At 39.1% G+C, this 17,646-nt stretch overlaps 1 protein-coding gene across 1 annotated transcript; it reads right to left on the reverse strand.

Moving 5' to 3' along the window:
• Window positions 1-12,933: 12,933 nt before the first annotated feature.
• Window positions 12,934-13,722, reverse strand: LOC109917228 (pyruvate dehydrogenase protein X component; the record flags this gene model as incomplete). Its single annotated transcript, XM_048592628.1, has 2 exons — window positions 12,934-13,036; window positions 13,520-13,722. Coding segments are annotated over 2 exons (306 nt in total), but the record flags the coding sequence as incomplete, so codon positions are not given.
• Window positions 13,723-17,646: the final 3,924 nt, after the last annotated feature.

A 17,646-nucleotide genomic window follows, 5' to 3' on the forward strand; every position in this document is an offset into this window, starting at 1 on the left:
TGTTGTCCCTAATCAGAACCCAGAAAACGTCACTGTACTGAGACTATAAAAACTACTGTCAGGTATTTGGTTAGGATTATGATGCAGATGTCACAGTAACTGAAATCATCACCAATAATCACATTCTGAATCAAGTAGTATTGGGAGTCTGGGATAAACTGTATACACACAAGTTTAGATCATGAGGCTCTCTGGTAACACCAGATGATGAGTTCTGACAATAGTCACATTTCTGCTACGAGTTGAACTCTGCCTCTGTTTTCATCTACTCTTATATTTTAAAAAAAAAATCGATGCATTACACTGCCTTTCACTGAACCAGGCATGAACTTGCTATTAAAGGGTTTCTTGTAGAATTGTCTCCTCTTTCAATCATGTCAAAACAGTTCCCAAATATCCCATCATCTAATATTCAAAATTGTTCAATATGTTGTCAGCAATGTTATATGTCTGAGAGATTATTTGCTGGTAGTAATTCTGATTACTAAAGTTTGAGGTGTTTTGACAGAATTGTTAAAGAGAAACTGCTGTGACAGAAGGGTCACGAGGCACAAGAGATAGAGTTTTTTTTCAACTAAGTAACTTGTGATCTGGAATGCATCCCTGAACAGAGTGCAGGAGGCAGGTTAGATAGTAAATTTCAAAATAGTGCTGAAAGGGGACACACAGGTTATGCTTTTGTACAAGTAATAATATTGCGCCACTTGAGTTTACTATCAAAGATTCACAAACATATATTACACCATGGGCCCAAAATGACAACATAATCAGAAATTTTAAAATATGTCAGACATAAAGATCTAGTTGGATGAGAATGGAGTCAGCAAGGTCAGTTAGGAGGACTGCATTGACAACACTAAGAAATGAATGAGTGTATGGTGTGGAGGATTCAGAATTAGACGAATGAAAGTTATGTGTTTCTCTCATCTAAGAAAGTGGTTTATGTCAAAGTCTGATGCAGTGGATGAAATTAAAAGTAACTGCAGTTTAAGAAATGATTGAAACCAGCATGCAAAGGGAAACAGCAAGATATGGGGCTGGTGAAGAAGGACTACAATTTTCTGTCTATCAATTACTAATGAAATGTTCCATTTCAAAGCTCTTCAATTTATAGTGAATGTTAAACGTGGTTCAGTTCTAATAGGTTAATGGATAATTATATTGGCAGTGTATCAAACAAAGCAAAAAGATTCCAGGTTAGATCCTCAGTCTCTGCTGAGCAAATCGACTTTAATTCGGGGGTGCAGTACAAGAACAATTTCATCTGTGAGTTAGAAAGGGGAAGCAATAACAATCAGTGTTCTACTCTTGATTACTACCAAATAAAAGTGAATAAGCTTCAATCTTTGAACTAGAAGAATATACAGATTAGGCAGTATATTAAAATGTCACAGCATTGCACTGCTCCACGAAAGGTTTGGCATGAGGTTTTATATCATACTAAGATTGTCATGTTCTCTAATTTTCAAAGCATGCTCTCTGATAGGTCTGAGGAGATCAGTCGACATTTTGAATGCTCCTTGCTGACAGAACATTCAATCTGCATGCAAATCTAATTGATGGATACATTTACAGGAAATGTACACAGCCTTTGAGAGACGGTGGAATAGATTTAAATGGGGAAGGATGGAGACTCATAAGGAGCATGAACAGCAGCATGGAGTAGTCGAGAAGCATGGCCCGTTTCTGTGCTGTATACCCCATGTAATGTTATGTATGTAAAGCTGCTTTTCTCTACAAAGAATAATTTTTGTTTGGAAAGGAATAATTCAAGCAAGTCACCAAATAAGGCAACAAGGTGGTATCCTCCAAAAGTAACCAAAGAGAATGACAAAGTCCTTGATGAATGTTCAGGCATTCCTTCAATCTTTGTATTACAATGCATTCCTGGGAATAGTTGCATGCACGCACTTCTTCACAATCACATTAAGAACAATGGACACCAGACGTGATCCATGAGGCAGTAATCCAATAGCTTTATAGTTATACCCTGACACATGTTCCAGGGCTACCTGTCTAGATTTGGTCTTTTTTCTGCCACTGGCAATTTTCTATGCAAACATAGGATCCCAGTATACTTCAAGATACTGGTGCCATGAAGATTATCACAAAGCAGAATTAACATCACTTGTAGATTAACAAGGGATAATATACAGTTAGCCACAGTGAAGAGAACATTTAGATAAAATTAAAAGCATTAACACAACCAATATAGGTCAAGAGAAGGCATGCCAATAAAATTAAAATCTTAAGGATTCAAGTGTTCTAAGGGAGAAGGGTTGTGCTGGTTAAAACCAGCTTGGTCAGTTCAGTTATTGAGCAGTGTAAACTGTCAAATTGGAATTGCATGTCACAGATATACGGCAAGCGCAAAAGCTATGCATATAACTACCCCCCACTCCAGGTTTACTATGTATCGCCATCTTATCCACAGAATAGAATCCCTACAGTGTGGAAATAGGCCATTCGGCCCAACAAGACCACACCGACACAAAAACAAAGTCGCTGGAAAAGCTCAGCAGGTCTGGTAGAATCCGTGAAGGGAAAAACAGAGTTAACGGTGATCGTTCCTCAGGGGACCCTTCCTCAGAAGTCCACACCAACTCGCTGAAGAGCACTGCACCCACACCCAGACCCATCCACCCTACCCTTTCCCTGTAACCCTTCATTTCCCGTGGCTAACACACCTAACCTACACATCTCTGAACACTATGAGCAGCCTCTAACACAAAACACGTCAGCTGTGCAAAAACGCTTGGGGCTTCTATGCCAAAAGGATGTAAAAGCGCAACAACAGTCACCAACCCTCTTGCTCCCCTGCCCACAATGTCTTACTGTAGAAAGCTCCTTGCTAACTGGAGTATACCGAATACGCACACCGAATCAAAACCTTCAGAAATGAAATTCACTCAGTAGATAGGAATGAACTGTTTATTTCCTTAATGCACATAACCAGTGGTGCCTTGCAAGAAGTCATAAAGGACTGTCAATTATTTCTGCAGCGTGACGATACACTGTAGTCACTAATAACTTGGTGAAATAAAATAGCCAGATATGTAAATTTAACGATGCCATATAGTAAGCAGTCCAAATAGAAACAAAATTACAAAAAGAGATTGTCAGATAAAGTGTATGACAATAAATGTGGCAAATAATTTCAATGAATATAAATAGGAGGTCATTCACTTTGGATCTAAAAACAATAAAACAGGAATTTTTCGAAATGGTGAAAAGCTATTTATAGTGGAGGTCCAAAGTGAGTGAGTGTGTGTGTCAGAGTGAGTGTGTGTGTCAGAGTGTATGTGTGTGCGCGTGTGTGAGAGAGTGAGAGAGAGACAGCGCAAGTACATGGGGTGCATGCATGTGAGGGAATCCATCATTAAAATGCTATGAACAAGAAAATAATCAAAAAGACTAATTTATGTCATGCTGACCTTTGTACCTAGATGACCAGAAAAGAAGGCAGAAGTAGTTATGGTTTAGCTATGCAAAGCTCTCATTAGATCACACCTAGAATACTAAGAGCTGTTCTGGGCTCCACACTTCAGTAAGGATTTACTGGTCTGTGAGGGAAGGGAATTTATCAGAATTATACCTTGACTCCAAGGGTTAAATAATGAAGTGAGTTGACATAATCTATTGAGTAGTAGAACAGTCTTGAATGGTTAAACAGTCTATAGCTGTTCCTATGCTTCTACGAACAGAACAGCAATGTTGAAAGTTTAGGGAAGAAATCAACTCAGAAAAAGGTGGCGTAGCTTCATATTCGACTTCAGTCCTGAGAAGAGAGTGTAACCTCAAGATCACTCCTGCGTTATGATAAATTTTCGGTGGAATTAGTGAGGAAATGTGTTCTTTTCTTCCTATCCACATTGAAGGGTCAATAGATCTAATTAAACCCATAGACCATTACGTCTACTGGTTGGCTAGAAACAAGAAAACATATTGTTTATGAAATAGTTAATTTTAAAATTAACCATTTTTAATTGAGGAAAAATGATTGATTCAAAAGGAGTAAATTTTCATAGCCAGTATTTTTGGTAAGCTTTTTGGGAAAGTTAGGTTTTGTGATTAGGGAGATAGGAATTCTGAGGATAGCATGGTCTTGCCATCTACTGTTCAAATGCGGAAAAACCAGTCTACATATGCTGATTTAGTCTGACCAACAGTGATGGCATGTATAAACCCAAAGCTAACGGCAGTATTTCAGGACTGCAATAAATATAGAAACCATATTACCATTTTGATCGGTGGGAGGGAGCTGAAATAAATGACTGATGCAGAAGTCAGTCTTTACAAGCCAAATCACAATGGAAAAGCCTGTAATTAGGTATTAAACATCTTCACTGTAGACACGGTGGAACATGGATTGTGGGATGGAAACAACAAATTTAGGTCATTATTTAAGTGCTTCACAAACAAAATGCAAAAATCCATGGGATTGAAGAATTATTCACCATCCCATTCCACAAGGGACATCACTTCCGATGTGGCAAACTACATTACTCAACAAAACTTAGATTACAATCCTACAAGTTCCCTGTCATCCGCAACCGATTAAATTCCTTAAATTATGCAACGTCTTCAACCCATCACAGTGAAACTTACTTACCTTTCTGTCTCTCTCCTGAGCAATTTAAATAAATTGGCTCTTCGATACAGATCTAAATAATTTATTAAAGCAACATTTTCAATATAGAGCAGCGATTTTTGTGTTTTCATTGTCTTAATTTATGAAGATTTATGTCCAGAGGGTATGTTGCAGGGACAGACTAGTCACTGGGATTTTGAAGGGAAAGAAAAAGCATTCTACATAATGGATTCTTGATGGAGAACATCATATTAAGTAACAGGATACTTTTCCACCAAATTAGGCTTTAGTAACCTAAACTTATGGGTGGGCACTTATATAATACAGAGTTTGAGAAAGAGATGCATTCAAAAGTTAACATCTTTCTTTTCTAGACATTGAACAAATTCCTTTATATTTCCAGTATTTCTGGCTCATTTCCGATTACAGTACTGTTATTTCTCACTAATAGGAGTGATACTACCATAAAACTGTACATTATTGCCTCATTACAGAATGCTGCATGCATTAAAAATGATTCCATACATTCTGGCTATAACACGAGCTTGGATTATTTCCGTCAATTGCTGCAAGTTTGCACCTAAAGTTTGCTGTTGTTCAAACTCCCATATAGATTGGGTGGAAATTTTGCCTCAGTAAGGTGCAATGAGTGCTATTTGGTGCTACTTGCATTCTAGGAGTGTCCAGAGATCCTAAGTGGCGTTTGTGGTGAACACACTATGTGCTCAATGCTATCTTGGTGCAGCTGATAACACACATGCAGAGAATGACTCTGGAATTATGCAGAACAGGCAGATGCTGATGTGAATGCATCACGGATTCAGCCAGCATTGTTATTTCAAAATTCAACACTCCCCCTCTCAAGCTCACACAGTTGAACATATGTCAAGCAGCTTGAAGGATTCTCTCACAATACCCACCAGCACTATTTAAAGGGATAAGAAAATTCCAAACATGTTAACTTTAGGTTGATTTAATCTGATAGTTTCTACGTTCCACACATTGCCCATGCTTTCCATTGCTGTCTCCAGTTTCAAATGCCCACAAGGAGTGATGTGGCAGGTCTTGCTGTACTTCTGCATAGGGGAATTCAAACAATTTATTCAGTTCCATTTGTCCTTGCCAGAGAAAAGCAGGTGAAACTAACACAAGGGCTTGCAAAGATTAGAGACTTCCCTATGATACTGGATATTAATGATGGCATACACTCTGCCTTAGCATGGTGTCTGTCATATCTGCTATTTGCTGGGACAATAACAGAATCCATTCAGGACTGATTGAGGCAGAGTCTGGATGCATGATGCTCTACTGCATCCTGCCCAACCTTGTCATCACGAATGATGGCTCACTAACTATCATATGACAAGTTGTGGAGCCTGAGTACAATGAAGAGAAACCGGAAAGGAGGTAACAACGGAGATAATAGCTTTCCTTGGTGAATTTATTTTTGTGTTGTTAGGTTAGATTAAACTTCCACAGGACTCTCAGCACCTGCTCCAGCTGCAATGCACCTAGGAGGCCCAGCTTTATTCATAGCAGGATAGCTTTAAGTGGAACCGGTATTAGTTTTAGGCCCCATAACGATATATGGTTTAACGGGTTTTAGCAGGTTTAAAACAGGCTGCATCTTATAAGGGACCTGACAACTCCAAGTAGATGCCCTGTCTGCAGTTCATCCAACAGGTGCAGGCCAATCATACATAAAAGCTCTGTGCCCATTGCTGGGGCCATCTTATATCCACAACATCATTTTCAAGCTAAACTGGGAAGTGTTTTACAAATGGTTATTGCTGAGCAGCACTAAATGGAGCAAGGCAGAAGAATGGACACCTCGGAGGTTCCCACCCATTTCTGTGGCCAATTAGCAAGTGCAACGCTATAGTGTCATCAACAAGTTGCCAAGTGACCCTCTTCCAAATCCCTATTAAAAGCTCTTACTAAAAATAAATAAGAGGTGCTGCATTCAAATGAAAGCTTGAAGTTAATCAGCAAGCGCTATAAAGCGCAGAGTGCTAGAAATCAGAACTCACTCCGGGCTGGGGATCCTGGGACAACTGAAATCTTCAGCGTTGGGACTGATATAATTCTGTCACACCAAGGTATTCTCACAGTTAGAAGAAAGAATGGTAAATTGAGTTCAGATAAAGATTAGCTATGACCTAACCAAAAGTTGGAACAAAAATGAGGTGTTGACTGGTATCCTCCTGCTCCCATCTTCCTAGGTGTTCATTTACCAGATAATGATCTGGAGTGACAAGGGTCTTAACATTTACACAAGGGTCCTAACATTTACGCTGCTTTTGAGATGTTGAGAGGAAGAGCAATTTGTCATTTTTGCATAGCACGGACAGTTGATACTGTGGAGCGGCGAGTGGGTGTCTAGTCAACTGCAGTCCTATTAAAATGCCCTGATTTATCGTTTCTAGGAAATCTGTGGCAATTGTTCAAGACGATGATGAACAGGAATTAGATTAGTACAGGACTCAGGGGTCCAGTGCCCGCCTAAGAGGTATTATAAGTTAGAAATTACTTTCAAAAATGTTAGCTGTTGTGAGCAATTTGGTATTATTAACAACAGTTTCTTCAGTATTCAAGGCTAGGTACATGTACAGAACTCAAAAATATCCTTCTTATTGCAGGAGTTTTTAATCTGTCTTATTTAGTCCCTAAGTCATTAATAGTTACTTGGTAGCACAGAACACAGAGCACTGCTGGGTAAAAGACATTTTATTGGAACTTCTCATCTCACACATCAGGCCAGTTCACAAAAAATATCAAGTAAAAGGAAAACAACATTTATACCATATGAGAATAGACTACTGATTGGTTGGCAAGTGGACTTCAATTGGTAGAGGTGTTGCTATGGAGAATGTAACAAATCCTGACAATTAACTGCCAAGTTTCATTTAAACTTTAAAACAGGCAGATGACTCTGATTAGTCAAGGGATTAGCCTGAGAAATGAGGCAAAGAATGGCGATCACCTATTCTGTTGAGTTGAAACAGGTGTAGTGTGTACATGTTTTGTCTGCTAAGGACAGGACCTTGTGCGTTAATATATGTAACTTCTGGTACATGCCAATGTGCTACACTATGAGCCAAACTAACAATTCTGAATTGGGTATCAGAGTAATTCTTCGCACACTCAGGATTATTTAATAAATGTCATTCAGTTGTGGAGTCACATCCAATGTTGGACATTGTGTTGTAAATTTTGCAAGTACGGGCTGGTTGGGTACGGTCAGTACCTTGTCTTTTGCAAACCAGCAAGCAGACATACTGTTTGATATCTGTCAATATTTTGGAAACACAGTCAACATACCAGCACTGAAATTTGACTATCACATTACTAATATTTGGGATAGACAGAACCTTTTTTTAGCTTGACAGTAGCATCATATTAGTGGTCAATATCACTCATGTTGGAGCAGCATAGTAGCAGTGTGAAAAACCTAGCATTACCTGTTGCTCAAACTTTTCAGATCATATATCCTTCTGAGGTTATCTGAGGTACACCGGGTACTTTTCAGGACCAAATGTGATGGCCCATTCTTGTGTTTGAGTGATATAGAGAAAGAAATGACCTGATCATTATCCCACAGGATGGCTTGATGCACCCTGTTTCAGCATCAAGCTTACAGGGAACAAATGTCTTGATTCCTATTTAAGAAGCTGCCAATAAGGTTAATTTCATTGCAGTTGGAACTTTAGGAATTCCGACACAAATATAGTGAAGCAATGTTTGCAGGAAACAGTAGCAGGAAACTCCTAGCTGATTTCTCAATTAGGGCATCAAGGAAAGGGAGCACATTTAACTCTTTCATTTCAATTGTGAATATGAGTGCAGGATAGAGCCCAATGAGATATTCAGGAATTTTGCTAAACTTGTGAACTAAGCACCTCACTTTAGGTGTTGATGCTACGGGATCCCTGTAGGCCAGCTCTTGCAAACATATTTGTTGGGTTCAATGTCTTCAATGCAATGACACCTAACACTGTACCCCTTGCCTTTTTCCAATACGTAGATATTAGACATTTGCTACATGAAAGTTATCATGATTTGTGCATTCTCCATTGCAATACCTCTACCCATCAAAGTCTACATGCCAAACAATTAGCACTCCCTCTTATAAATATTGCTTTCCCTTTATTTGGTATTTCCTGTGAATTGTCTTCATGAGTGAAAGACGAAAATCTTCAACGAAGTGTTTACTAAATAAAAACAAACTGCAGATGCTGTAAATGAGAAACAAAAACAGAAATTGCTGGAAAAGCTCAGCAGGTCTGGCAGTATCTGTACAGAGAAATCAGAGTTAACATTTTGGGTTGACTGACCCTTCCTCAGAACCAACTAGCATATCTGACCTCAAGAGGTCCTGTTACCAATATCAACTTTCAAAATGGAAATTGTCTGCTGTATGAGAAGACAGCATGTTATTGGCTGCATAATGGTTCAGAATAGTGACAAGAATTACTCAGCATATAAATATTTTGTTGACAAAAACAGAAATGGTTGGAAAAGCTCAGCAGATCTGGTAGCATCTGTGGAGAGAAATCAGAGTTAACGTTTCAGGTCAAGTGAACCTTCCTCAGAACCCTTCTGACTAATGGGAAGTTCATAACTATCAATGACAAATTAGCGTCAACTTATGCTGGTTTGAGTCAGTACTTGGTTATAAATGTACAAGGCAAAACACACAGATGGCTTGCATTTCACATGTAAGCTATGATAACAAGAACATCTCTCTTTCTTTAAAAATTAACTTTTCTGTAAAAATTCTACATGTTATACACGTTAATTTCCAAACAATTAGGTATAATCAGTGCCAATCATGATTTGCCTGAAAATATTGCTCAAACTGCTACTTCAATGAAAGTATGCTTAAAAATAAAAAAAAAGTCAGATTTGTTTATGGTCGTTGGCCTAGAATTCTGTTTCCCTTCTAACACCACATGCAGACCTGTGACAACTGTCATTTCCAGAATGAATCAGAACTTGATTCAGTTCTTACTGACACCTGAGACATGAATCTAAATTACAAATAAATGCCACAGATCTGTTTGCACATTGACAGCAGCATGAGATGGGGGCTGTTAGAGAGACTAAAAACAGTGCAAGAGGGTAGTGTGCATAGGGAGCTGCCTCCTGACGTTGGCTTTTTCATTAATACAAAGGAATGGAACTAATTGATGAGTAATGGTAAATTTTTCTCCTAGTCTAAAACCAACAAATAATATTTAAAGTTGTGGAATGGCGGGTCAAATTGGCCAAGTGGTGTGCGTCTCCTGCAGCATATGTGAAGTCATGGACACACGACTGTCCCCTAGACAAGCACATCTGCTGTAACTATCACTGGCTGCACAAGTTTGAGCTCCGATTTTCAGAACTCAAGCAGCTGCTTGTTTCACTGTTGTGAATCAATGAGGCACAGGACTACATGCATAACACATTTAGGGAGGTGGCCACATCACAGGTTAGAAGCTTACAGGCAGTAAAAAAAATGGCTGTACAGTCTAGGGCCCTCATGGTGGTGGTGGTGGTGGTGGTAGGAAGAAGGCAGGATCTTCAGTCATATTCACTAGAGTTCTACTTTTTAAAAATATAACTTCAATATTCTTTAAAGATAGAAAAATCTATTGATGGAATGCCAATGAGCACTTAAAAGTTCTTTATCATTATGCCAACAGAACTGAACAGTTACTCTTTGACTGCACTTTTGTGGCTGACTGATATATTCAGAAAAAAGAGCTACGCTTTATATGAAACCGACAGGTACACATATTCAGATATTCCAACAGAGTATCTTGCATTTATAAAACAGAAAGCTGCCTCACCAAAGGAAAGAAATTAGCTACAAAAAGAAACATTTCAATTATACACTAACAATTTTTGCATAGTCCAGAGGCATGGGGAGAAAGCAGGAGAATGGGGTTGAGGAACTTATCAGCCATGATTAAATGGCGGAGCAGACTCAGTGGGCTGAATGGTCTAATTTCTGCTTGTATGTCTTATGATCTTATGGGGTGGTAAGAGACAAAGAGACAGAGTAAGATTGGACAGGCACTTCTGCGTGCATCAACGTGACTGCAGGACAGCATGTTGCTTGCTTGCTTCCAGAGTAAAGGACATTACAGAGTGGTTGCAAGTCATTCTTCTGCAGAAAAATGATCAATGAGAGGTTATGGGCCATATTGGTACCAATTATTTAGGTAGGAATAGAGGCGAAGGACTGAAAACAGATTGCAGGAATCTAGGCAGGAGATTGAAAGGCTCTAAAATAATTGTCTTGGGATTATTCCCAGTCCCGTGGGCTAGTGATTACAGATTTAGGAGAATTGAGCATGTGACTAGGAAGCTGGTACAGGAGGGTAGGCATTAGATTTGTGGGGCATTGGGGCCAGTTGCAGGGAAGGTGGGTCTTATAAAAGCCACACAGCCTACACTGAACAGGAATTAAACAAAAGTGATAGTGGTATCTTTGCAAGGAGGCAACCATTGACTACAAGGAAGTGGTTTGAATTATGGATGGGTATTCATTAAATTAATGATCAAGTAGTAACAAAATTTTCCTGACCAGAATGAAAAAAACTACCTAACAGCAATACTTTTGACTCATTACAGGTGGAATGATTGCACATGTGTAACATAGATGTATGCCCAAATGTACATACACAATGTAAAAACAATGAATATAAAAGATAAAGAAGTGACAGAGGTAGTCTACTTGTATATTGTTAGTTACAATAATTAAAACTCCTTGATTGCCTGGAGGTAACCCATTAGAATTAGATTTGATCCTTTTACAGTTTCTGTACAGACAAATTGAATTAAGTATCAAGACTTCATGCGTGGTACTTTTGCACACTACTAACCAGGTGTAGTTCATATTTCTCTAAAGCAGACAGCGAAGTAGAACTGAGAACAGTTGAGGGCAAAAAGAAAAGCCCTCCTAAAAGGCATCTAATCTGAGACTGACACTATCCTGAAATAGCAAGTACGCTAATGCATTAGCTTGGACAAAGCCCATTGGTGTCAACAGTGACATATTTACTTACACAGGGATTACAGAGAGCTTTGCCTCTACCAATATAGAGGTCACTGACAGATACTTATCGAATCAGCCAATATCTGAATTGTTCAAGTCCCAACTGCACATGAAAAAAAACTACATATTCACCGATTTACTCCTATTTGTTAAATAACAGATAATATAGTTAGACTGTACTTGTGTATTACAACTATTTCATGGACAAATTAAAAGTAAACCCAGAGTAGGGATAAAATTAAGTATTACATTTTAACAACTTCTCAAACATCAATTTATATATCTAGCTAAGAATTACTTGCAATTTATATATACAATTATATCAAAACATCACTACATTGAAACTACTCCAGAACTTTAGATTAGAAATCATGGATATAAGCAGCTCTGTGTAAGGATGTAGTGTGAGCTAATCACTTGGTTGGTTGATGCAGTATGCTTCAAAGTGTTGGTCAATCTGCTTAGGGGTGAATGTTTTACTTCTAGAAAAGATTTCAACACATGTTAAAAGTATTTTTTGTTAGGGTATGGTAACAAATTATGTCCAGGCTTTAGTGGTCCATTTCAGACTCATTGTTACTCTCTAGGTCCTTTCGCCCAGGGCTTCCCCCCTGTCTTTTCGGCTGCTTTCATCTTCAGCTCCTGATTCTGGCCTCTTCCATGCTTCCAAAGCTTTCTTTGGTTATGCTATCTGCCTGGTCTCAGACAGCTCATGCCTTCAGTCAGAATTCTAGCTACATTCCAAGCTGGTTTCCTTACCTCTGCAAATATCTGGACCTTGGCTCCATGTTCAAAAGCTTTGGCCTCTAGTTTCATATCTGCTCTCCCTCCCAATTTCCAAAATAGCACAGGTCCTGACTGTTTTGGTACAGACCCTGGTACTTTACTGCTTACCTTCTGGAGCCCAGCAGCAAAAATAGTCTTTTGTCTTTTCCTTTCTTCTTATTTTACACTACTTTATTTTACAATCACAGTTACAAATTTCTGATGCAACTTGCTTTCCTTATCTGCAACTCAACTCGCTCATGAGCAATGCCAATAAGTGACTACTTCAGTTAAAAACTAAGAAAAGGTTTCTTGGTGTTACACATCAGCAATCTTATCAAGCAGTTAAAACACTTCTTAGCATGATATTAATTATAGCTTTTATATATCTACAATTACACTGCAGTCACACTTTAACATTTCTCTTTATCTATAAGCACAGTGCATGATCGCAGTGTTGGATTTGCCAGCATGTGACATAGCCAAAGTATCAAACCCTGACAACACACAGCTCTTGCAAACAGTTTTATACTTACTCTTTTGTGAAAATTCCTCGTGGTCCAGTAGGGGCTGCGCTGCTCGGGTCAAGCCCATGTGTTTCCACGATCTGGCGGGCAGCTGGGCTTAAACGGGTTCTGTTAACACATAAAAAGGTTGATGATCCAGGCTGACACTCCAGGCTGGTGATATGCAAGCGTTGCACTGTCCAAAGTACCAGCATTGGAATGAGATGTAAAATAGGCCCTCAGTATTGTTTTGAAGAAAAGCAGCAGACTACTCCTCAGTGACTTAGCCAATATGTATCACTCAATTAAACATCACAAAACAAACTAACTGGTCATTACCACATTGCTATGTAGGCGCTTCTTACGCACAATTTGGCATATTGCCTATGTTACAGCAGTGACTACATTTCAAAAGTAGATAACTGGCAGTGTAAGAAAAAAGTTTTGGGTTTTCATGAAGTTGTGAAAGGTGCCATATAAGCATGTCTTTTCTTAAAAAATGTCTCAAGAATTTACTGAGGTTAAAGCCATTTAATTTAGCTTTAAATAGACTTCTGCCAATGCATTGTACAAGATATACAAAGTTAGCACGCTCAGTTGCTACATACTTACGCTGTTTTACTAGGTATGTGTTGCACTATGCTGGAGCTAGGTGCCCGAGGTGCTGCTGGTTCCATCCGTACAGAAACACTTTGAACTGGTGATGGAGCACGTACTGTTTCAGCAGGAACTTCGACCTGTTTCCAGTCCTCACCTTCTGCCACTAGTAAAGCAATTAAAGACCCCAAAATGACATCTTTGGTTCCTTCTTTCACCTGCAGACATAAATCAAAGGTTTTATTATACACTGTAGCACCTAATGATACTGCGTGGAGCCACACCCCAGGTACATTACTGACCAAAACTACACATTATAGCACTACAGTCCAGACCAAGGCACCAAATCTATCACAGCGCGGACCAAAGCCATATCTCTACCAACGTGGTCTAGTCCCATATTTTACCTATTACAGAATGTGATTCATCCTAAATCAATATCCCACAAATTACACCCAAAATGCTCTTTCCAATGTCCGCTTTCTCCTCACCAAACTTTATAATTTTATTGAACAGTAACTTGTGGTGCTGATGACTTGTTTAAGTCCAACATTGAGGCCACCTGCTTACGTTAACAGCTAGTCAAGCACACATACATCTCAGCAGCATGGTTTCAAATAAATGAATTAAAGTATTCAGTGAAAGATTGAGTGTTGATTTTAAGGGTTGCTTTACAGTGATCCTTTCACAATTCAGCAATTGGATGTAGGCAAACATTGGTGGTAATTCTTGAAACAAGTTTATGATTTTAACACCAAGTAGGTGATGGGACTTCCTGCTGGAGATTGGCCAACAGCTGTAAAGAGAATACCACTTTCAATAGCCTTGGATTTTCTCCATTTCTCTCCACAACATTTAGTGATGTTGATTGTCTTACTAGTAGTGGCAGGAAAAAGTAATCTACGCATTCAACTACAATTTCTGTTTCATTCTTCAAAACAAAACAATCACCAGCCAAATACTCAAGAATGCAAAAAGCCTCCATAAGCAATACAAGCTTGAAATTATGAAGTGCAGTATTAGGAGGGAGTTTGCAATTTACAATGAGAAATCAGAATCAGAAACTTAATTCCGTCCTTTCTCAGTGAATGAGATTATAACATTGCCACAACTGTTCTCATATCTCTGATCTGAAACAATGCTGATATTTGATTTATACTTTATCACAGCAACATTCTTCAGTCTTTCATACAAATCAAAAATAGGTGCAAGGGATGTGCTGCAGAAATTAGCATTAAATCTGTAAGCCATAACAAAATTTCTCTTCCGTCACAGAGTCGAAAGTAGGAGAGCTGGCATAAGGATAGACTGGAGAAGTGGGAGAGACAGATCAGTGAGAAGTAGTCAGTTTTTACAGAGAAACACAATAAAACTCTCCCACTCTCAGTTAGGTTTATGCTAAATCCTAACTTGCATTTCCTCCAGTCCTGCTGTCGGTTTTGTCACTGCCTCTTGCAATTCTGTCTTCATTCCTGGCAGCAATTGCACTGCTTCTACTCCCATGGCCTGTTATAGGTGGTGGTTGGCTGCAGATTGTTTTCTGGATGAGCAATATCAGCTCAGAGCCTGATAGCTACATGAATAACGACATGAGGAAGCTGACCGATAGCAGGCACAGAACTCTCAGTTCTTAGCACCTGCCAAAAAAATGAGTGGCCAAATAAAATTGATGCATTACTTTAAAGTAGTGCTGGTCCAAATGCATGTCCATCACTTTCAGTTAAAGCCTTTTTGGAGCTGCCCCTGGTCTCATACAACACTCTCACATTGCTGTGAAAGCTGTTATTCACCATTTGCCTTGATATTTCTACATCTCATCTAGTGAACAACAACTCCATTCATGACCTTTAGCACTGGATTTTCAAAGCTTGGAAAGAAAGCAATGAAATAATAGGTAACCTTGCCAAGGAACATCCTGTCATATCAAGCTTGAGAACTACGCTTCCATGTCTGAATATAAATACAGAGCTAGCATTCAAAAACATAGCTAATTATACATTCATTTGAAACATCGGAAACACTTCACATCAAAGGGTGGTAGATGTTTGCAACTCTCTGTGGCAAGCAGCAATTGATGCTTGATCAATTGTTATTGCTAGAACTGAGATTGATGGGATTTTGTTAATAGAAACTGTGTAGAAACTAATGGATAATTGGAGTCGAGTCACAGATTAGCCATAATTACAATGAATGCTCACTTTATTAGGGAAAGTGAAGAGAAGGAGCTTTTCATAAGAAACATAATTAGTTTTGTACTTAGTTTACATTTAAGCTAAGGAGTTTTTGAATGCAAGGAACAGCTGGGAAACTCAGTCCTATATGGTAAGTCTTAGATATTCCTGAGGATCTGGATTACTGCATCTGCAGGAAGTGCCACTGATTTGACTGTCTGAGAACCAGGCTTTGAAGCTTGAGCATTGGCTGTAGGCACAGCAGTGCATCTGAGGGGTTGAAGGTTAGTGTGGATACCACATTTTCAGACATGATCAACTGGCAATGTAAGGAAATGCAGCCAGGGAAGGAATGGGTGATCGATCACCAGTCAGAAAAAGATAAGGAGGCAAACAGGCAGGCAAGAAACACCCCAGAATGCAAATCATTCAAGAACAGATTGTGTGTTGGAAAGTAGTGAGAGGATCAGAGTCTCTGGGGATTGCAGTCGGAGGCCAGCTTCACAAGTGGGAGCAGATACAGAAGGGGAGCTGTAGTGGTAGGTCACTCAATAGTGAGGGGTACAGACATAGTGTTATAGATCAGCATGTAGAATGTCTGCAAGAGCTGGGGCAATGCTGTATCAAAATTTAAGGAATGAAGGCAGGCAGATGGTAAACTCCCAGTGGGAGAGCATTTTGGTTAGTGACCCTGACATAGTACGATTCAAGATTGGCATGGAATATAACAAAGGTGGATTACAATTAAAGATTTTGAATAGGGGTTGGGGGTCAAAAGAGAATAGAGAGAAAGAGGGAAAGGAAGGCTGGCTTTAAGATAAGGCAGGATTTGGCCAAAATGGATTATCTACTCGTATGAAATTGAGCAGCGAGAAACTAGAGAACTATAGGCCAGGGAGTCTAACATCAATGGTAGGAAAACTATTGGAAAAATGCTGATGGACAGAATTAATCTCTAATGGACAGACAAGGATTAATCAAGGATAGTCAGTATGGTTATGACAGGTAGACAGCACGTCTGACAGGTTTGACATAGTTTCAGAAAGGTGACTGGATGTCTGGATGAGGGTAGTGCAATTGACGTAGCTGACATGGACTTTATTAAGGCTTTCGACAAGGTCTTTATGTGGGAAATTGGTCAAGATGATAAGAGCCCATGGGATTCAGGGCAATTTGTCAAATCGGATTCAAACTTGGTTTAATGGCAGAAGGCAAAGGATGATGGTTGAAGGTTACTTCCGAAACTGGAAGTTTCCAGTGGCAAACTGCATAGTTTGGTGGTGGGTCCCTTGTTTTTTGTAGTGTATATTAATGATCTAGATATAAATGTAGGAGGTTTGATCAGAAAGTTTTTAAATAACACAAAAGTTGGTGTGGGATATAATGCAGTGGCAAGTCTTAGACTACTAAATGAGGTAGACAGGAAGAAACATTTCTCTTTAGTAAGTGGATCAATAACCAGATGGCATATATTTAAAGTAAAAGGCAGGACGTTTGCAGGGAATTTAAGGAAGATTTTTTTCATCCAGAGGGTGTTGGGCATCTGGAACTCGCTGCTTGAAAGTTGGTAGTGGAAAGAACTATCACAACATTTAAGTAGTCAGATGATCACTTGAAGCACTGTAGCATTCAAGGTTATGGACCAAGGGCCGGAAAATTAGGCCAGAGTAGTTAGGTACTTGATGACCAGTACAGATATGATGAGTCAAGGGACCATTTTCAATGCACTTAATCTCAGTCTCTAAAACATTGAAGAGGCAAAGTAACATATTTCCATTCTTATGTCACTTTTATCTATTAGAAGGAAGATAACCAGTCCACTCACAATTCTGTAGCAGCATTTCTACAAATCACAGGAAAAGCATACTTGTACTGGTGTCAACTGCACGCAAGACATTTCACATACTGCAGATCCAGGGTAAAAGCAGTAAAGGAGGAAAGACTGAGCAAAGTTTTGGTTGCATATCCTTC

This window comes from Rhincodon typus, unplaced genomic scaffold, assembly GCF_021869965.1.
Source record: "Rhincodon typus isolate 14 unplaced genomic scaffold, sRhiTyp1.1 hic_rhity00001574, whole genome shotgun sequence".
Lineage (NCBI taxonomy): Eukaryota > Metazoa > Chordata > Chondrichthyes > Orectolobiformes > Rhincodontidae > Rhincodon > Rhincodon typus.